General features: G+C 42.3%; 1 protein-coding gene across 1 annotated transcript; it reads right to left on the minus strand.

Annotated features, from left to right (window-relative positions):
• Window positions 1-13,234: 13,234 nt before the first annotated feature.
• On the minus strand, window positions 13,235-15,798 carry LOC116642370 (lysozyme C, milk isozyme-like). The gene is made up of 4 exons (XM_032420730.1): window positions 15,592-15,798; window positions 14,380-14,541; window positions 13,779-13,857; window positions 13,235-13,424 (listed from the first exon to the last, which is right to left on the minus strand). Exons 1-4 carry the CDS (start codon window positions 15,728-15,730, stop codon window positions 13,358-13,360), a joined length of 447 nt encoding a protein of 148 aa, XP_032276621.1. The 5' UTR covers window positions 15,731-15,798; the 3' UTR covers window positions 13,235-13,357.
• Between the last annotated feature and the right edge of the window lie 6,625 nt (window positions 15,799-22,423).

Consider the following 22,423-nt stretch of genomic DNA (forward strand, 5'->3'; position numbering starts at 1 on the left):
TTTCCAGAATGTATTCATCATGTAACTGGAAGTTTTTACCTTTGACCGCCATCACCCATTTCCCCCACCCCCACCCCCTGTCTATGGCAGTCACCAATCTGCTCTCTCTTTGTTTTTTTTAGATTCCATGTGTAGGTGGATTATACAGTATTTGTCTTTGGCTTATTTTACTTACCATAATGTCTTCAAGGTACATGTATATTGTCCCAAATGGCAGAATTTCCTTTCTCCAGGAAGTCTTGTGACCAGTATGTGGTTGGGATAAAGATAGGTTAATGCCTTCAGATTCCAGCAACCATGGATGGTGTGTAATGGGTGAGAGGTCATAGTCTCAATCTTTGAAATCTAGCTTCCTCTAAGTGGAGAGAGTATTTTCTGGATTCCCTGTTACTTCATTTTCCTAACACTTTGAGGTCCCCAACTGGCTCAGCTGCCCAGATCTCACAGCCTGCAATGATTGGTCACTTTGGTTGTAACCCTAGGTCACCAGGACTGTTCCCATCCTGGCATCATCAGATAATACCACTGACCTCACTGTTAGCCCCCCGTGGATGGTTCCATTTGATGGGTATATCTACCCAACTTGTCTCAGACTTAGTCTGCTTAGTTCCAGATGTCACTTTGATTTCGCCTGTTTTCATCACTTGCCCACGTATCACTGATGGTGAAGATGTAGCAGTGGGAGTGTTGGTGGGTAAAGAACCCAGGCAAACAGCTTGAAAATGACTTCTGTCTTCCCAGTCTTAACATTCCTTCTGCTGATTAGCTATAGCTATCTACCTGTGTTTCACGGTTTAGTGAATGGCATACCATCCACCCAGTGACCAAACTGGAAATCTGGAAGTCATCCATTGTTACCCGTCTCTTCTGCCCACACCCAACTGGTCACTATCACAATTCTTCCTTCATAATATCCTTTGAGTTTGTTTTCTTTTTTTTTTTTTTTTAGATTTTATTTATTTATTTGACAGACACAGCGAGAGAGGGAACACAAGCAGGGGAGAGGGAGAAGCAGGCTTCCCCGCTGAGCAGGGAGCCTGATGCGGGCCTCGATCCCAGGACCCCGGGATCATGACCTGAGCCGAAAGCAGACGCTTAACGACTGAGCCACCCAGGTGCCCCTTTGAGTTTGTTTTCTTTCTTCATCTCTACTGACATTACTTTATTTTGGGCCACAGGTTGCAAACTGATGACTTTTGTACCAGATTTGGCCCATATTTGGTTTGTGTGTGTGTGTGTGTGGTTTTTTTTTTTGTTATTGCACAATTTTGAAGATGAGAAAGTTACATTAAAATTTTCTTGACTGTTTGGAAGGTCTAACAATACTGGGCAATATTCTTGCATGAAAACAATTGACTGGAGCTGAATAGTGGTGGTTTTTTTTTAGTGACGTGCTTTTCATTTTTTACAGTTCTCACCTCTCCCTGGTGTCTTGGAGCTGGCCCACTTCATTCATGTTATGTCTGGCTTCTACAGGCACTGGAACTTGCGACCCCTTGTTCTCTCTCTTGAAAACTTATCTCCCAGCTTGAAGTCTTACCCTTTTTAAATCTATACTGCAGCCAGAATGATTCTCTGAAAGAAGCTTTATTTGATCATTCTACCGTTTATGCCAACCTCTTACCTTCAGTGGCACCTCACTGTTTTCAGGAAAACAACCAACCTCTTTAGCATGGCATTTAAGACCCTTCATGATCTGACCTTAATTATCTAATGACTGTTGTCTCAAAGAATGTTCTTTCTCTCACGTGCTACTTTCCAGCCATATTCAACTTCTTGGGTTTATTTGAAAATGAAGCATTAAAACGTGGCCAAATGAATGGGGTTTGTTTGGATTCAGAAGGAACTGGATTTTAAAAATTTGGGGCACCTGGCTGGCTCAGTTGGTAGAGTGTGCAACTCTCCATCTTGGGGTTGTAAATTCCAGCCCCATGGTGGGTGTAGAGATTACTTAAAAAATAATCTTAAAAAAATAAAAATAAAAAATTTGTGGAACATTTATTTTGTAGCTAGTACCAGATTAATGAATTTCCTTTCTATGTCTGGTTTGCTAAGTGAAAAAAAAAAAAATCACATTGATACTGAGTTTTATTAGAAAAATTCTCCCATCTATTGAGATGATTATGACTTTTCTTTAATCTCTAATATGTTGAAACACATAGATTTATTTCTAATTTTAAACACATTGTATTCCTTGTATAAACCTAAATGGTCATAATTTATTACTCTTTTCTAGATTCCTAGATTTAATTTTCATATGTATTGGGATTTTTGCATCTGGGTTTATAAGTGAAATTGGCCAGTAATTTTCCTTTCTTATTTTACTGTCATGGTTTTATTGCCGTCATAAAATGAGTTGGGCTTCTATTACCTCTTTCCATTCTTTGGAATAATTTGTGTAAGTTTAGAATTATTTCTTTCTTGAATATTTAGCAGATCTTGGCTATGGAGACATGGGGCTGCAGGGATTTTTTTCATTGTTGTTGCTGTTGCTTTTTGTGGAAGATACTTATTTTCTGATTCAATTTATTTAATGGTAAATGTTAAATTTACTGTTTTTTCTTGTGTCAGTTTTGGTAAGTTACACTTTTTTTTTAAGTATTTGCCCATTTCATAAAATCTTCAAATTTATTACAAAGTTGTCTGTAATATAATCTTATCTATTTGAAGACAATCATATTTAGTGATTCTCTTTTTTCTGTTCCTGTTATTTATCAGTGCATTCTTCATTTTTGTCTTAGTCTCCCCAGATGTTTATCAATTTCCTTTGTCTTTCTTAAGAACCAACTTTGGGTTAAGTTGTTATTTTTTTTTTTTTTGATTTTTTTCTATTTTATTAATTGTGATTTTATGTTGATTATTTCTTCCTACTTTCTTTCTGCCTCAAAAATCTATTATTTTTATGTCTAATAATGCTTTGCCTTAAAGTATATTTTACCTGAATATTAATATATATATATGGTGACTTCTTTCAATTAATGTTTGCATGTGTCTTTTTGTCATTTTATTTTTAATTGCAGTATAACTGACATACAATATCCTATTAACTTCAGATGTACATCATAGTGACTTGATATTTTTATATATTATGAAATGATCCCCATGATAAGCTTAGGGTCCATACCATCATTTTAGATTAAACTTTTCTGTATTTTCATTTTCAGTGTTAGTATTATAAACAGCATAGAGTTGGGTTTTATTTTTTTAACTATTAATAATTATCTTTTTCTTAAATAGTTGTCTTTTTTTTTTTTTTAAAGATTTTATTTATTTATTTGACAGAGAGACAGCGAGAGAGGGAACACAAGTAGGGGGAGTGGGAGAAGGAGAAGCAGGCTTCCCGCCAAGCAGGGAGCCCGATGTGGGGCTTGATCCCAGGACCCTGGGATCATGACCCGAGGTGAAGGCAGACGCTTAACGACTGAGCCACCCAGGCGCCCCTTAAATAGTTGTTTTTTAACTGAAACATTTAGACCATTTCCATCTTGGGGTGAATTTTTCTTTATTTTGACTTTATTCTTGAAGGAAATTTTGTATAGGATTCTAGTCTTGCTAATTGTTTTGTTTCCAGACTATCTTCTGGCTTCTATTGCTGTTATTCCTTCAGAGGTTATCAGTTTATCTCCACCCATCCCCACTGGGGCTACTTATAAGGTTTAAGATGTCTGTCCTCTGAGATTCTCTGGGCTCTGTGTGTGTGAGTGTGTGTTTATAGGGTGATTATTTAAATCAGAATCCATATAACATGTATGTGTTATGATTAGTTGATATGTCTTATAAACTTCTTTTACTCCATAGGTTACTCCTTTTTTTCTGCTCCCAATTTTATTGTTGTTGTGAAAGAAAACAGGTTTTCTCTCTTGTAGAGATTTCACAGTCTGGATTTAGTTGATTGCATCTCCATAGTGCAGTTTAACATGTTATTCTGTCATCTGTGTTTCCTGCAAATTGGCAGTTGAGTCCAGAGGCTTAATCAGATTTCAGTTCATTATTTTGGGAAGTCTGCTTCAGAGACTGTGTTGAGTTCTTCCATCAGGAGGCACATAATGTCTGGGTGTCTCTCTTTTTTGTGATTATAGTAGCCATTTTATGCTCAATGCCTAGATCTATTGATTCATTAGGAGTTATAAAATGATGATATTCTACCTTTGTCTCTCCTTCATATATTATCTGGGAAACTTCTACAAAGAGAAATTTCTCCTTATCTACTATTTGTTTAGCCAGTGGTACAGTTTGCATAGGAAAGGCAGGATAAATGTTTACTTCTTTTTCTCCATTTACTATTTTTAAAAATCATGAGTTTGTTCATTAGCAGCCTCTAAAAGAAATCAAGTAGGGTTTTTAAAAATTTTTTAAAGATTTTATTTATTTATTTGACAGAGAGAGAGCAGGAGAGCACAAGTAGGGGGAGTGGCAGAGGGAGAGGGAGAAGCAGGCTCCCCGCTGAGCAGGGAGAGCCCCATGTGGGGCTCAATCCCAGGACCCTGGGATCATGACCTGAGCTGAAGACAGTTGCTTAACCAACTGAACCACCCAGGTGCCCCTCAAGTGGGATTTTAAAAATTATTGTTACAAACTTAAGGATTTAAGCATCTTCGATATGTTTTAGTCCATTACAGTTAAAATCCTTATTAATAATACTAATGTTGTCTTTGCCCAGAAGGATGTTCTTTAAATTGACTTCTGAGTCCTTTTGATGTGACCTCAGTAGTCTTTGATAGTTTCTTTGCTGTTTATATGCCAAGATGTTTTAGGCTTATCTCATTTATTTCCATCTCCAAACCTAGAATCACCCATTTCTGCCGGGAGCCCTGGTTCTTTTTTTAACAGGACATGGTGTTTCACAATCTGAGCGCCAGGGATGCTCATTGATACTAGACTGGTCATTGTTTCTAGACAGAATTAGGAAATAATTCTTTTTCTCTGTTTTCAAAAAGTTACAATGCTCATGGTTTCATAATGACACTTCTAATTCAAATTCAGGATTAAACAGTTTTTTTTTTTTTTTTTTTTTAAGATTTTATTTATTTATTTGACAGAGAGAGACATAGTGAGAGAGGGAACACAAGCAGGGGGAGTGGGAGAGGGAGAAGCAGGCTCCCCGCAGAGCAGGGAGCCCGATGTGGGACTCGATCCCAGGACCCTGGGATCATGACCTGAGCCAAAGGCAGTCGCTTAACCAACTGAGCCACCCAGGCGCCCCAGGATTAAACAGTTTTAACTTTACCTCTTCTAGCTTACATTTGTACATTGTTTTCCCTCATGTTGCCCATCTCTGTTCTCAAGGGCACCAAGGATGATAGAATTAGAATATGACCTAACTGCACATTTGCTTTATTATACCTTGTAAACATAAAAATTTCAGAATAACAATATCAACACTATCACTAGAATATGATCAGTGAAAATAGTGAAGACATTTTTGCAGATCTTTTGCTCTTAGGGTAGGTCCTGCTAGGGATATTCAGTAAAATTACAGTATTTTAAAGTCACTTTGGAATAGTTCCTTCTTGGATGATTATTTTGCCAGGTGGATAAACACTTCAGTGCCTTTATATTTTTAGGGCTTGTTTAAAAATTAGTTATTTTATAATTATATAAAATGTTATATGATTCCATAGTCAAAATTATAAAACAGCATATATATTTTTAAAGATTTTATTTATTTGTCAGAGAGAGAGAGCGAGCACAAGCAGGGGGAGCGGCAGAGAGCCCGATGCGGGACTCAATCCCAGGACACAGAGATCATGACCTGAGCCGAAGGCAGATGCAAAGCATATTTTTTAAAAAGCATATACCTTGCCTTCTTGTCTATCTCCTCTTCACCTTATACGTAATCACTTATATAAATTTTATAGTTTACTATTCCATTTAAAAAATGTAAGTGTATGTATTTGCATTATCTCTTAAAGATTGGACCTAGTGACAGCCTGTATTTCTTTGTTTTAGAACACTCACCCCCTCACCTTTCCCTCATTCATGACTCAGCTTTACGGTATTCTTTTGTTGATGATGGGCCTGGAGGGAATTTTGACGCCAAGATGTGGAGCAGAAGGTCTTCAGATGCCCAGAGATTGTAAGAAATAGGGAAGAACTTTGCCAAGAGACTCTGAATGAGGTGTGAAGGTTGCAGTGTCAGGCTTTCTCCCATGAATGTCATGGTGACAGGACAAGGGTTGGAATGATGTAATGAGAATGGGATTTTATGCAACTAATGTGTGTTGAAAATGGGCACTTTATTTTTTTTTAAAGATTTTATTTATTTATTTGAGAGAGAGAATGAGATAGAGAGAGAGAGCATGAGAGGAGGGAGGGTCAGAGGGAGAAGCAGACTCCCTGCCGAGCAGGGAGCCCGATGCGGGACTCGATCCTGGGACTCCAGGATCATGACCTGAGCCGAAGGCAGTCGCTTAACCAACTGAGCCACCCAGGCACCCGAAAATGGGCACTTTAGACCATGTACTATTTTCCATGGTGTCCAGCAGCAATATAATATCCTAATATTTTGCATGCTATATGGTCTCTTATCTGCATTACCCCTGGACTCCAAAGGTCATGCTAAGGCTGTCAAAAACAAACAAAATGTTAATATCTTCAATAAATGTTTGTCAACCTTGCCTGGGCCATGCTGTATTTTTATGGTACCTTTACATGTGTCTTCTGTGGTCCATTATGGATCCGTTATTTATTTATTTATTTTTGGTTAAATTCTTTAGGGTCAGTCATACCCCCACGTGCAGGTCTTGGTGGGAGTACCTCATTTTGCTTCCAGTACTACCTAAAGCCTCTATATGTCCTATTCATGACTTTATTTTCTTCCCTTCACACTTTTACTCTACCACCTGCTTCTCACTTGCTTTGTATCTGATAAGTAATTGATAAGTAAATGGACCTAGAATCTAGGACCTTTACTGAGCACCTACTAATGGTGCAGGTACTGTGCTAGGCTCTTGGGATACTCAGCTAGCTAGATAGTTCCTGCTCTTTCTGTGCTCGTCCTGTAGTATGAGAGGGAATTGGTTCCCATCTCATCTCACACCCTCATTCCAGAGCACTGAGTCTTAAAACTCCAAGCAATCCTTCTTTTTTCCATCGGTTCCCCTTGATGGCAGCTTCTCCTCACCTGAGATCTGCTACTCGGTGTCAGGGATCCCCTTGAAGGCAAGTGCTAAAATGACCAGCACAAATTCTGTAGTTTAGTGCTCTCAGCTACGCCCTTCTCCTCCCTGCCACAACACCACGTTCACACCAAGTCAGGATTCGCACAGCTTGCTCCTGCCAGCGGCTGAGCGGGGCAGAGGTACGGAGGCAGGCCTGTCTCTGTGAGGTGAGGACGGAGATACAACCGCGCCTGGCGCATAGAGGCGCTAAGGAGGGTAGGCCGGGGGACGCGGGACCGACAGCAGCAGCAGTAATTCTGACCTAGTGTGTAACCAATCCCAATGAACGCTGACAAAGGAGGGATATCCTGTAATTTAGGGGCGAGGACAGAGTAAGGAGTGGAGCAAGCAGAAAGACGTCCTAAATAGCTGTGGCAAAGGGTCAGATGCAGGCAGAAGGGCATTCTTAAAGCAATAGGTTCTCTCACCTCCCCTGCTAATGCTGGGGCAGAAATTTATTCTCTCAGTTCTGGAAGCCAGAAGTCTGAAATCAAGGTGTTGGCAGGACCACGCTCCCTCTGAAACCTGTCAGGGAAAACTTTCCTTGCCTCTTCCTAGCTTCCGGTGGTTTGCCAGCGACTTTTGACATTCTTTGGCTTGCAGCTTCATAACTCCAATCTGTCTTCATCACATGTCATTTCCCCTGTATCTCTCTGTCTTCACATGGCTGTCGTCTTATAAGGACACCAGTCATACTGGGTTAGGGACCTGCCCTACTCTAGTATGACTGGGTCTTAACTAATTACAACTGCAATGACCCTATTTCCAATAAGTTCACATTCCAAGGTACTGGCAGTTAGGACTTTTATATATCTTTCTTGGGGGCCACAATTCAACCCATAACACCAAGTAATTAGTGTCAGAGTTGGTGTAAGAATCTAGAGAGACTCATGAGTAAGATCGCATCACATGGTGCCCTATACAAGTCTGTATTCTTGTAATGAATTATCCCAGTTGTGTAGGATATTAACTCTGAAGTTTTAGTTCAACCTCTTTCCTTTTAGGTAGAGTGCAGTTTTGAGATTTATATCTTATTGTCTTGCCTCTGGTTGACCCTTTCCAGTTTTATTTTTTTAAACAGCTTTATTTTATTCTTTTTTAAAGATTTTATTTATTTATTTGAGAGAGAGAGCACAAGCAGGGGGAGGGGCAGAGGGAGAAGCAGACTACCCGCTGAGCAGGGAGCCCGACGTGGGGATCGATCCCAGGACCCTGAGATCATGATGTGAGCCAAAGGCAGACACTTAACTGACTGAACTACCCAGGTGGCCCTAAACAGCTTAATTGAGGCATAATTGATATAGAATAAACTGCACATATTCGAAGTACACAGTTTGCTAGATTTTGACATATGTATGAAACTGTCACAATAAAGATAGAAAACATATCCATTCCTCTGAAAACTTTTCTGTGTCTTTGTGTAGTGTCTCCCTCCAATTCCTTCTATCCCTGTTCCAAAGCAACCACTGATCTGCTTTCTGTCACTATAGATTGGTTTTTGCATTTTCTAGAGTTTTATGTAAATGGAATTATATACTCTTTTTTGGTCTGGCTTCTTTCATTTAGCATAATTATTTTGAGCTTCAATTATATTGTGTGTATCAATAGTTTCTTTTTATTGCTGAGTAGCATCCCCTTACATGGATATATTACAATTTGTTTATCCACTTATATGTTGATGGACATTTGGCTTATTTCCAGGTTTTGCTTCTACAAATCAAGCTTTTGTGAACACTTGTGTACATGCATTTGTATGCACACATATATCCTTTATTCTTGGGTGAACACATAAGTGGAATGTCTGGATCAAACTAGAATGTTGTTTGCCAAAATGGTTTTACCGCTTCACATTCTCACCAGCAGTGTATGAGAGTTCATTTTTCCACATCCTTGTCAACACTGTCAACACTTCAGATGGTCAGTCTTTTTAATTTTAGCAATTCTAATGGGGATGTAGTGGTATCTTACTGTCATTTTAATCAGGTTTTCCCTAGTGATTAATGATGTTGGTCATCTTTTCATCAGAGGCTTATTTGCCGTCAGTATATCTTCTTTGGTAAAGCGTCTGTTCAAAAGTTCCCCTACTCTTGGCCATACTTGTCAGAGAGGGGTTTGTAACCCTGATGTCCGAAATTTCTTTCCCTCCCTTTGAGCTGAAGGTCAATATTGGTCAAACAAGGATTTCTAAAAATGCGAACAACAAACCCAGTCTCCTTTTTCTAGAGAAAAGGAAGCTTATTGGTTTTGAATAAAATAATACAGTACAAGATCAAAGCATTAATTGTGGGTGGCATGAGTTTTTCCCATCCAGAGAAGAACTCTGCTGGCTGTTCTCTACCCTGGGGTCTCCTCTGGTGTGGGGCGAAATGATTGCTTGCCTTTCTTTCTAGTGCAGCTTCCTTTGGTGTAGCAAAGAAAAAAAAAAAGACGGGTTTTTAGGACAGATGTTTTGTTTGATTCTGCCGCTCTGAGGCAAACTACTTCAAAGTCCAGTTTATATCTGGATTTTGGGATGATGAAAAAAGTCTACTATTACCTCTTCTGTGGCTTTCTGTTACACGTTTATTTATTAAATGAGCGGAAAAGTTCACAGCTGGTTAGAATCATAGATGTGCATCTGTTCCTGTTCTTCTAATGCTACAGAGAGCTCTGAGATGAGTAAAAGATAACAAGACCAGCAGTGGATTGAGCACCATTTATTAGAAATGTTATCCTTTCTCCACTGCAATACGGTGCTACCTTTGTCTTATCAGTTGTCCAGGTTTGTGAGAGTCACCCTTTGCCCCAATACCAAGCTATCATAATTACTATAGTTTTGTAATAGTTCTTGATATATCTGGTAGTGTGAGTCTTCTGGTTTTGTTTTTCCTTTTTTTTTTTTTTAAGATTTTATTTATTTATTTGAGGGAGAGCACAAGCAGGGGGAGCAGCAGAGGGAGAGGGACAAGCAGACTCCCTGCTGAGCAGGGAGCCCAACACCGGGCTTGATCCCGGGACCCTGAGATCATGACCTGATGCTTAACTGACTGAGCCACCCAGGTGCCTCTCTGGCTTTGTTTTTCTTTACATTGCCTCAACTGTTCTTTAGTTGATTTTTATAGAATTAAAAAGAATAATCCATCAAAGGAGGTACAGAATCTGCATCCTCACAGTGAAGAGTCCTGCAGTGGGGATAGGAATCCAAGTGGGGATAGGATTTGTGGTGGTCGTGTAAGGGGGACAACTCTGAGAAGACACAGGGATGGGGAAGAGTATTAGTTTTTTTTCTTTTTCTTTTTTCTTTTTTAAAGATTTTATTTATTTATTTGAGAGAGAGAATGAGATAGAGAGAGCATGAGAGGGGGGAGGGTCAGAGGGAGAAGCAGACTCCCCGCTGAGCAGGGAGCCCGATGCGGGACTCGATCCCAGGACTCCAGGATCATGACCTGAGCCGAAGGCAGTTGCTCAACCAACTGAGCCACCCAGGCGCCCTCTTTTTCTTTTCTTAAAATATTTTATTTATTTATTTGAGAGAGTGAGAGTGAGAGAGATCACAGAGGGAGAGGGAGAAGCAGGCTCCCCGCTGAGCGGGGAGCCCAACGCAGGGATCCCCAAGATCACGATCAGAGCTGAAGGCAGATGCTTAAAGGGCCAAGCCACCCAGGCTTCCCAGTTTTTTTTTCTTGTGTCATAAACCACCCCAAAACTCAGTGGCTTTTAACAGTATTTTCTTTCCTGTTCCTGGGTCTGGTGGGTTTTTGGTCGAGTGGAGGGGGGAAGGAACTCTACTTTAGGAGCCAGGATTCGGACTGGGTTCAAGTGTGTTCCACATGTTTCATTCTGAGGCCCAGGTTGGGGGGAGGGGGTTGGGGACGGTGAGTACCTGAGGCGTGCTCTTGCCTGGCAATCATGGGAGCACAGGAGGCCAAATGAAACCATGCAGTCACATTTTTCATTTCCTATTTGTGTCACATCTGTTGGCAAAGCAAACCACACGTCCAAGTTCAACATCCATGTGTAGTGCTCAACATTCGTTGTAGTGCTCTGAAGATCACGTGACGGAGGGAGGGGTAAGGAGTAGGGAATAATAACTCACTCTAGCACGGGAAGGGACAGGGTTTTTGGATGGTTGTGAGAACCCACCTTGCTGCCTCCTGGAATGTGGAGGTACAGGGAACTTCCTCCAGAAAAACTGGGGGAGAATTAGCCCTGATAAAGAGCTGTGTGATCCTCGTGCCAGAATACAAGCTGGCCTCTCTTTATTTCCTTGTCACTTTACCCACCTGTCCCTCCACTGCTTTCTTCTCCTACCTGGGAACCTTCAGCTGGAGCTAAGCCATGGGGACGGCAACCAGCCAAGGAGAGGGATCCGGGCAGCTGCCGGAGCAACAAGGCAGGATTGTGGCTATCAGCGTCCTTCTATAACACACAGAGTGTGCTCAGAGCAGATCTGGTCTCCGAAGGGACGCTGTCAACTGTTCAAAGGTACTGTATCAGGAGGTTAAAGGGGAAACTTTTTTGGTTTAGGTTCAGCTGAGGCTTCAAAACAACAGAGATCACATTTCAAAATGAAATGTAAGACCACAAGTATTAGGAAAGGAAATTGTGGGGAATATGTGTTGTATCTTTAGTTGATCTTTTGTCCTCAGTCTATAAAAGATGTTGGAGATGCCAAGAAAAGAGTTGGAGAGAGAGGGGAGAATTCCCAGGACAGAGTTGGTGTGCTCTCATTACCTGAGGGTGACCAGAAAAGTCATGGTACTCGCCTGAGTCTTTAATACAGAGGCAGGAGAAGAACCTACCCCACAGAATAAGTTTAAAGGGATGATGGGGCACAAAAATACTGTTATCTGGAAACATTTACACCATAGGAATGTGATTATGATTTAATTTACTAAATGAAGTATTCATTACTGTGGCAGAAACTACTAGTTGTCCATCCAAATCCATTTGCCCCTCTTCCCGTAATACTAGCATTGTACCAGGACCCAGGGTGCCCAGCTGGTAGCGTGCCTCCCAGGCCCCCGTGCAGCTGGGAATGGCTTGTGATTAAATTCTGTCTCTGGAGTAGAAATGGAAGTGATCTGTGCCTCTTCCAGGCCTGGACCTTAAAACATTGCATGTGTGTTTCTCCAAACTTACTCCCCTTCCTGCAATTAATTAATTAATTAATTTTTAAAGATTTTATTTATTTACTTGAGAGAGAGAGAGATCACGAGCGGAGGGAGGGGCAGAGGGAGAAGCAGGCTCCCTGCTGAGCAGGGACCCTGACACGGGGCTCGACCCCAGGACCCTGGGATCGTGACCTGAGCCGAAGGCAGACGCTTAACCGACTGAGCCACCCGGGCGCCTTCCATTCCTGCAATTTAGAGCAGGGAGTGCCTCCAATCTAGCATTGTCCATGTAGGACAATACCCTAGGGCAGTGCTTCTCTATTTCTTTTTTAATGCATGAGAATCACCTGGAGAGCCCATTAAAACAGAGATTAAAACAAGGATTCAGTAGGTCTGCAGTGGGCCAAAGAATTTGCATTTCTAACAAGTATCCAGATGTTGCTGGTGCTGCCTGTCTGTGGACCACACTTTGAGTAGCACTGCTTTGGAGGATGGTGGAGATGCACGATGGAAAGAATCTGAATTTCTGAATGTCTGTGTGGGACAAAGGAGCCTGTCTACCCACCATGGACTGCTTTGTGAGAACACCATATTTTGGGGACTCTGTTATAGCAGCTTAGTCATTTACCCCAGCCAACATAATCATCCTGATATTCGGCCAGTCCTTCTCTACGTCTAAACCAAAACGCTCCCACAATTTTCTTCTTCTTTTTCATCTTGAACTCTCCTTCCTGGTGATGGAGAATAATATTAGTCACCTCTATGAATGAATTTCATAAGAGCTCACATCTAGAATGCTGTATTCAACTGTCAATTTTAGCCTCAAGCAGTTCTCAGTAAAGGATTTTCCTTAACTATCTTTCCAGAGGAGATAGGGGGGAACTTCAGCCATGAGCCTGGAGAGAACAGGACCTCCAGCTGTCCACAGCTGGTATCAAGTCTCCGTTATAACCCAGCCCTTAAACATGATACTTGAGACAGTTGAAAGTGAGTAACTTTTATTTTGGAGGCAGTGAGCAGGGGAATTTCAGAGCTTCCAAGAACCTTGAAGAATTACCCTGCCTTCTGGGCCACCTTCTCCAGGAGCCATACTCAATGACCGTCTCACAGGTTACAGCCAGCCAGGTATTTGGACAAATCCTTGCCCTTGCAGTGTTTTACCCAGGCCCGCCTATGAATAGAGAAACACAGCATAAATCAGAGGCAGAGGCAGGAGTCTATAGGGGCTCAGCTGAGAAGGAATGCAGGGTCTGCAGGCTGGAGTCAGTTCATGCTGTGGGAGAGTCTCAGATAGGGACGGTTTGCCCGTCTGAGAACCCGTGAGTCGGTGCTGCAGGCATGCCCTGGGGGAGCACATTACAGTATTACTCTGCCTCTGTTCATGTCGGGAGAACAGTCTCCACTCCGTACAAAGCCCAGGGAGAATCCTACAGCAGAGATGCTGCTGATTCTATCAGCATCCCAAATACTGTCAGGGTCCATGCCCGGCAGAATGGCTGGTCTCTGCCCTTCATGCTCTGCTTACCAGGCGGACATCCCCTTAGGATCTCTCACAACCCTCTTGGCACACACGATGTCATCATCGATGTTGTCATCCAGAAACTCTGAAAGGAAAAGGGGCTGAGTGGGGAGGGAAAAATCCCTTTTCCTGTTTCATTGATCAATACTTTTTTGAGGGGAATTTCCAGAGGAAACTAAGCCTGAATCAGAAACCCTCTCTCTCTGGAGCCCTTTTGTAGGTTTGCCTTCCATTTGCCTGGATTTTCCTGCCTTGCTTTGAATCCGCCTCTGAGCATTGTTCTCCCCGGAGGGCATCCAGGACCGGAGGGACCAGGGAGAGCCTTTGTCTTCAGGAGACATGCTGCATGGGGGTGTGTGGGCTGGTGATGCGGCTGCGAGTGGACGAGGAGAGGGATAACATGGCTTGAGGGATGGGGACCCATGAAGGCGAGGCTTAGTCAGGGGTCGGTGTATCTTGCTTCCTCCGATTTTGGATGTGAGGACTGCTGGGGCCCCTTGATCCCCTGTCCTGGGCTTCTCCAGCACAGGCCGAGGGCCAGGTGTCAGGGAGTACCTGTTTTATGTGCCCCACCTGCCCCAGCCCGCAGAGGGGACCGAGTCCTTACTGCTGCACGTTGTGCTGCAGGCATTTGCTGAGGGCTGGTTGCTGTTTGTGCACCACCACTGGCTGTTCAGCTGGAAGAGCCCATAGTCAGTACTGCCATTGGCGTTTTTCCTATTAACGGACTGGGTGTTGAAGTTACTCTCATACCGAGCCATGCAGACCCCTGTGTCAGAGAGAGCAAAAGGTGTGGGTCGAAAAGGGGGATTGTTTCACGATGAGACCAAACTCCTGCTACACTAGAACCGCCAGAAAGTCCCTTGAGACTGAAACGAGAAGACTATGAGATCCTCAGTGTTAGGTTTGTATTTATAATCCATTGTGTGTTCCTAGTCCCAAGCAATAATCAGCCCATGGTAAGTATCTAATCACAATTTGTTAAATAAATGCATTTGGAAAGGCCAATAATCCATCAATTGCTGTCTGTCTCCCAGTCTACCTTCCCAGCCTCATCTCCCAGCCGAATAGCCAACTCTTGCCTTGTATATTCACATTGGCTTATATCCCAAAGTATATGGAAGAGAAGAGGTGGAGAAATAATCGAGGAGGATCCTAGAAAGGAAGCCCTACAAAGCCATCCTTGGGGGGGGGGTGACGAGAAAGAGTATATTTGGCGTGAAGAAAAATGAAGATATTCAAGGGAAATTGAAATAGCTTCATGTGTTCTTACTAATGAGGCGGGTGACAGAGATTCTCAGTCCTTCTTGTACCTTGTCACTCACTGCCTCCCCTTCTGTTCTCACAGTCCCCATCCAACTCCCTTGTGACATGGATAGAACAAACTTTAGACAAATGCAGCAGATGTAGGTTGTTTTTTGGTGGACAGAAGGGCAGGGGGGAGGGTGGGAGGCAACACCAACTGTGCTGCAGAGACTAAAAAGGATGCAGATGAAAGCAAAGGTGATGGGAGCAAGATGGAGAGATGTTGGGTGAGTCTCGGGCTGTTTCCGAGGAAGTGTTCCAGGCCACTGGGTGGGAAGGTGATGTGGGGGAACAGCAGGAGAAAATTTATTATAGATAAAATATTCCCTGGTGGAAAGAGAGAAAAGGAGATCCTGATAGGAATATAAGGCAGTGGAGGCAGAGATAAGAAGAGCAGTCGGGGAGTGGAAGAGAACCCTGACAAATGAGTAAATCAGCAAGTGAAAAGGGAGAGATTGCTTGGCTGGGGAAGAAGGTCTGTTTGGGCAGAGACAGAAAGAACGTTCATGCTCACAGTTTGCCAGGCTGTAGCCATGGTAGCCGTCCAGTCCCTTGGTCTTCAGTTTGCGGGCCAGCTCACACTTGGAGAAGATTTTGGCCTCATATGCTGCACAGAAGCAGCTGAGGAGGGTGATGATCAGAATAGACCTCATTTCTGTAGCTGGTGGGACACGAGTCTGCTATGTCCAGATGCTGTTTTCTCTTATACCCCCCGGACACAAAGGTATCTCTGATTGGGCAATGATGCTGGCATCTATGCCAGGAAGGACATGGCTGTCCAAGGCTAGTTCCCCAAACTGGTCCAGTCAGTTCCCCTTCAGGGAAGGGAATGTAACCAAGAATAATACCAGGAATAAAGTCTCATTTTGGTGGGGGTGGGTCCTGGATTTGGGCAAATGCGTGGAGGAGGGGAATGGGGGAGAGAAGGGAGTTGGTAGGAGAGAGAAGCATGATTTTCAAACTTTGTACTTTTGTTGGAATGTCTCCAGCGGGGGTTGTCCCTGTGTGCTTTGCTGAACTTTGGCTTATTATCTGTGCTTGGCTGAAGGTATTTTACTACTCGGTCTAGTGGGGGACCCATGATGAGCATCACTGAATTTGGAGAAATTGAGGATCTTCGGGCATCTGCAATCAGTAAACCATTGGTTGAATAGGAGACCACTAGAGCCTAAGTTCATAATATCTCTGTGTCTGCAAGAAGTCATCAGATCTAAAACCCCAATTATATTGAATTCTCTCTAATATCTGTGTGATCAGTGATCATCAAGCATCTTGTATTAGTCAGGGTTCTCCAGAGAAACAGAACTAATGGGATATATATGGTTAGAAAAAGTTGGTAATTATTAGAGCACAAGGTCTTGATTTCAGTTCGGTGGATAGGCACTGTGAAGGAAGAGTTATCACTAGATCAATACTTTCTAAGAAGACACACAAGAGTAATAATAGAGGTAGTGCTAGAAGGGGGTTTCTGTAGGTCTTAAAGTAACCGGCAAGCCTTTGCTGTTAAAGGGCATTATATGATGTTGACTTGGAGACATAAAGGAATGGATACTAGGCATAACTTATTTATAATATTCACTCAGGGTAGCTAATTGGTCTGGCTATCCATCTACTCAGGCTTTCACTGATTAGATTAATTCCATGTCTATGTTCAGAGGCATTCAGGAGCCAAGTCATGTTAAGGGGGTTGATCTTTACTCTAAAGACACCTATGAGAATATGCATTTGGGTTAGTTTTGTTTTGTTTTGTTTTTTTCCAGGCAAGTGGACAGAAAGATAATAAGGTAAGATAATGGGAGATTTTGGCAAAAGTGGTGTAGATTTTGGACTATGGAGTCTTATCTGGGTAAGGAAGGAAAGGAAGATAGAAGGAGATTATTACATAGAGATACAGTAGAAGTGGCTGTCAGTGGACTGAATGTTTCATTGGAATCCAAATAGGAGTACTGGGAGCAAGTGAACAAGTGATCTGAAAGAATAAGAGGTTGGTGAGAGAAGTGCATACCTGAGTTTATGGTTTTAGAGGTGAAGCAGTTCTGAGTGATGGCAAGATCCAGGATGGGCCCATAAGGATGGGTAACTGATGGGGGATCAGAGGAGATGCTTCTTGGGTTGGGGAGGCGAGGCATTGGACAGGACACTCATATGGGTGTCTGAATCACTCGGAGTAGGAGTAGATCTTGAGATGGAGAGAAATTCTATGAAATGTCAGTGTTCTCAAGGAATGGGGGAGAATAACCCAAGGGAGGTGGTAGGTGTATGGCCAGAATACATAAGCCTCAAAGAAATAAGAGACTTTAAAGAAGGAGGGGTTCGTGATGGTCTCAAAGTGCCAGGAGTGAGATTGGTTACTTCTAGATTCAGATATACCTGGGTTGGGGAGAATAAATAGCCTCTACTTAAAGCGATTATTAGAGAGGTGGTGAGGATTCTGAATTTGTGGGTATTATTTCTATTTGGTTTTCATCTATGTAGGTTTTCATGTCTTCATTACACATGTATGCACCAACAAACAATAGATGTATTGTTTTGTGTGGTTTTAAACTTCAAACAAATGGCTTAATAATGTGCATATTTTTCTGCACCTTGCATTTTTCATTCAACTTGTTTTCGAGGTTTATTCATGCTGATACTTGCTGTTGTTGTTATTCACATTAACTACTCTACAGTATTTCATTGTATTGCCACTCTTTTGTAGTGATTCTTCTGTTGAATATTTAGACTGTTTCCAATTTTTGTTATTCGAAAATGCTGAATGTAATTGTATGTACCTTCTTCTTTATCTATAATATCCTGCAGTTTCACTTTGGTGTGTCCAAGTGTGGATTTGTATTTTCTTTATTTTGTTTGGTATTTTAAATATATTCTAATGAGAATTTATATCTCTTTTCAATTCTGGAAAATTCTCACCATCTGTTCAAGTTACTCTTCCCCTCAGTTTCTCCATTCTGTTTTTCCTGGAACTCCTATCAGCAAATGTTGGAGCTTCTCCATTTAAACTCTAGACCTTTGTACTATCTTTGGTATTTTTATCTCTTTGCCTCTCTGTGCTATACTCTGGGTGAAATATTCAACATTATCTTGCAGTTCACGAATTCTCTCTTCACCTCTGTTAAGTCTAGAGTTTATTCCATTTATTGAGTCTTCAAATATTTCAATGACTATATTTTTCATTTCCAATTTTCCAATTTATTCTTTTACATATCTATCTGTGCTTTTTTTTTTAAAGATTTTATTTATTTGTGAGAGAGAGCGAGTGAGCATGAGCAGGGGGAGGGGCAGAGGGAGAGAGAGAAGCAGACTCCCCACTGAGCAGGGTGCCTGATATGGGGCTCGATATGGGGCTCCATCCCAGGACTCTAGGATCATGACCTAAGCTGAAGGCAGATGCTTAGCTGACTGAGCCACCCGGGTGCCCCTATCTGTGCTTGTTTTAATTCTGCCCAGATGTTTCACGATTTTCCCTTCTGTATTAAATATTAATATATTTTTTAAAGCTTGAACTATAGCTGACACACATTGTTACATTAGTTTCAGGTGTACAACATAGTGATTCTACAAGTCCATACATTATGCGGTTCTCACCCCAAGTGTGGCTGCCATCTGTCACCAGGCAACATTATTACAACACCATTGACTGTATTCACTCATATGTGGAATTTAAGAAGCAAAGCAGATGAACATAGCGGGGTAAAAAGAGAGGCAAACCAAAAATCAGACTCTTAACTATTACGAACAAACAGGGTTGCTGGAGGGGAGGTGGGGGGGGTGTTCAATGTGTGATGGGGGATTAAAGAAGGCACTTGTGATGAGCACCGGTTGTCGTATGTAAGTGATGAATCACTAAATTCTACTCCTGAAACCAATATTACACTGTATGTTAACTTACTGGAATTTAAATAAAAACTTGGAGAAAAAACAAAAACAAGAGCAACAACAAAAACCCACAGCATTGACTATATTCCTTATGCTGTGCCTTTCATCCCCCTGAAGTATTCATTCCATAACTGGAAGCCTGTATCTCCCCCTCCCCTTCATCCACGTTGCCCATCCCCCCACTCCTCTCCCCTCTGGTAACCATCAGTTTGTTCTGTGTATTTATGGGTTGGTTTTGGCTTTTTTTGTTTGCTCATTTGCTTTGTTTTTTAGATTCCACATATAAGTGAAATCATATGGTGTTTGTCTTTCTCTCAGACTCTTAATATTTTAATATTCTCTAGTGTAAATTTATCTTCCAACTGGTGATTTTTTGGGCTACCTTTGTAGAGTTAGTTTTTTCCCAAGTATTTTATAATGCTGGATCTCAGCCTAATTTTGAGTGGGAGGCCACACGTATGCCCTCTCAATTCCTGGTCACGAAGCTCTGTGCTCTCCTGCCTCCTTACATGTGCTCTGGATAAGCTTTTCTCAGATGGTAGCAGGCAGCAGTTTTTTTTTCATTTCTCTTTAATGAAAAGAGACCCTGTTCTCAGCCCTTCCCTTCTAGAGTGCCTTTGGCTCTAGTTCCTGCTTCAGGTGGAGAACTTGTAGTCTCTGTGACCCTGCAGCCGCTGAGCTCAGAACTGCCTCTCCTTCTGCTTCAGCCTGGAATCGAGCAGGCCTTTGGCTTCAGACCTATTCACAGCTTTTATGATTCGTTTCCTTACATTTGTGGCCCATGGAGATATTTATATTGTTTTTGAGCTATTCTATGCCTTTTACACTTTTCCCTTTTGCATTTTTTTCAATTATTCCTGTGTGCTTGTTGTAGGTAGGGTATCTCAAAGCATGGACTTACCATGCAATATTGAGCTGAAGTCCGATTAATAACTGAAACTTTTTTTTTTAAAGATGGTATTTATTTATTTTAGAGAGAGAGAGAGAGAGAGCGTGAGCAGGGGGAGGAGCAGAGGAAGGAGGAGCAGAGGGGGAGGGCGAGAGAGAAAATCTCCAGCAGACTCCACACTGAGCAGAGCCCGCTGCTGGGCTTGATCCCACAACCTTGAGATCATGGCCTGAGCCGAAACCAAGAATCAGATGCTCAACCATCTGAGCCATCCAGGCACCCTTAATGACACATTTTAATACAATCCATTAAAAAACCAATCTGCTTCCTTTTATTAGGAACATAAACATGTGGTCCCAGTGGAGGAATCTGGGAAAGGTTTCTGGAACCCTTCTTTTCTCCTTTGCTTCTCCTACTTCTTTCCTTTTTTTTTTTTTTAAGATTTTATTTATTCATTTGAGAGAGACAGAGAGAGAGAGAGAGAGCACCAGTCTGGGGGAGGGACAAGCAGACTCCCCGCTGAGCAGGGATTATGACTCTGGGATCATAACCTGAGTGGAAGGCAGCCGCTTAACCGACTGAGCCACCCAGGTGCCCCTTTCTTCCCTTTCTTACCTCTTCCACTTGCAGTTTTTACTTTCCCTTTCATTATCCCTCTGCTTCCCCTGTCTTGTCATTTCCCTGTTCCCTGTCCCCCTCCCCCTTCCCTCCTCTTCTTCTTTTCTGCTTTCCTTCTCTGACTCTCTCCCCTGGGGTTTCTCCTCTATTTAGGTCCAGTTTTCCTATGACCTGGCATCCTCCCAGTGTTGTCTCAGTCCTTTCATGCCAGGGGTCGAGAAGGAGAAGCTGTGGCTCATGTTTATATGCAGCGAGTTTCCACTCAGGGGAAGGGCTGGCCCTCAGCGATAGGACTGAAGGGAGAGGGTGTCTCCTGACTTTCTTGAGGAAAAGGAGGGTGAGGGAGGATATTAATGTTTGTTAAAATGTGTCATAGACCAATCAAAGCACAGAGATAGAGGACTTTATTATATATACTTCATTTAATTTTCTTAAGATTTATTTATTTATCTATTTATTTATTTGAGAGAGAGAGAGAGAGAATGAGCAGGGGGAGGGGCGGAGGGAGAGGGAGAGAGTATCCCAAGCAGACTTCTGCTGAGTGCGGAGCCCCACAGGCAGCTTGATCTCATGACTCTGAGATCATGACCTGAGCTGAAACCAAGCCACTGAGGCACTCCCAGACAGGGAAATTTTCTATTTGTTTTTTCTTGCTCTGTATTTCTACCCTACCCAGACAGGGCCAGCTAACCCAGGTTTTCTACTTTCCTTCAGATCTTCTCTGGCCCTTTCTGTATATCTATCTGTCTATCTGATTTCCATCACTCAGGGTTACATCTCTTTACATCCACGAGGAACTGTGTCTCCCCCCAACCTTTTTTTGGTCAATTTTCCTATTATCTTTGTCACCCCTGGTAGCCATGCCCTCTCCCTACACTGAGAATCATCTGTGACATTTGTTACATGTAGATCCCTGGGCCCCATTTCTAGAGGTTCTGATTTTGTAGGTCTGATGAAGAGCCTAGAAATCCTCATTTGTAAACAGTTACTCTAGATCTTTCTGGTATAGGCAACCTTGAGACATGTTGACATATTTCCAATAAAAAAATTAGAAATGTTTTTGTGTCATTTTTAAAAGACTTCAGGGGTGCCTAGGTGGCTCAGTCGGTTGGGCATTGACTCTTGGTTTTGGTTCAGGTCATGATCTCACCGTCCTGAGTTCAAGCTCCTGGTTGGGCTCCGTGCTCAGGGCAGAGTCTTCTTGGGATTCTCTCCCTCACCCCTCTGCCTCTCCCCCTGCTTGTGCTCTCTCTCTCTCAAATAAATAAATAAAATCTTACAAAAAAGAAAAAGATTTAAAAGATTTTCTGTTAGAGGCAAAATTTCAGAATTCTCTCATTGGGTTTAATTTATTTCCTTCTCATTTAATCTCTTACCTTTCCCCTACTTCCTACTTGTCCGACATCGACAACAGGAGGACTAATGGGAACTCCCAGAGCAGTGGTCCGATTGGCCTCCTGGGCTACAGGCATGAATAGCTGACCCTTCCTCTCCCAAGCGGCTCTGTGCCATCACCACCTACATCATGACTCTACATACTTTATGTCCAAGTCTGTCTCTGTGTTTCTGAGATTTCATTTGAAGCATGTCATGAGATCTTATCTTAATTCTGGTCCTTATTACCATCTCCCTACCCCTCCTATCTCTATCTGCCAACCTTAATCTTGTCATCTTAGATTAATAATCTGCAAATGTTCCCCCCTTGAGTTGTGCTCTCCTTCCTCTGGCATTCTTTTCCGTATTCATTCATTCGTTCGTTCATTCATCCATCCATTTTTTTCAACTAATATTTGTGGAGTGTCTATAATATTCAGGTCCTGTACCAGGCATAAGATTTTGAACCCTACCCCATTCCAGCTGGAAAAATGAAGTTGCCTCATTTTGTCAGACAGCTGTTTTCAATCCCACAGTATTTATCTTTTCATCACAGCCGTCTCTAGTCCTCTAGAATTTGAGGAAGGGG

This window comes from Phoca vitulina, unplaced genomic scaffold (assembly GCF_004348235.1).
Source record: "Phoca vitulina isolate PV1807 unplaced genomic scaffold, GSC_HSeal_1.0 scaffold23, whole genome shotgun sequence".
Classification (NCBI taxonomy): Eukaryota; Metazoa; Chordata; class Mammalia; order Carnivora; family Phocidae; genus Phoca; species Phoca vitulina.

Bases quoted from the DNA above. Each gene is read 5' to 3' on its own strand.
- LOC116642370 (XM_032420730.1), bottom strand. From the start codon at position 15,730: ATGAGGTCTATTCTGATCATCACCCTCCTCAGCTGCTTCTGTGCAGCA. The intron at 14,542-15,591 runs GTGAGCATGAAC...TCTCTGACACAG, and splicing joins TGGCTACAGCCTGGCAAACT to GGGTCTGCATGGCTCGGTAT. The intron at 13,425-13,778 runs GTAAGCAGAGCA...CTCTATTCATAG, and splicing joins CCTAAGGGGATGTCCGCCTG to GCGGGCCTGGGTAAAACACT.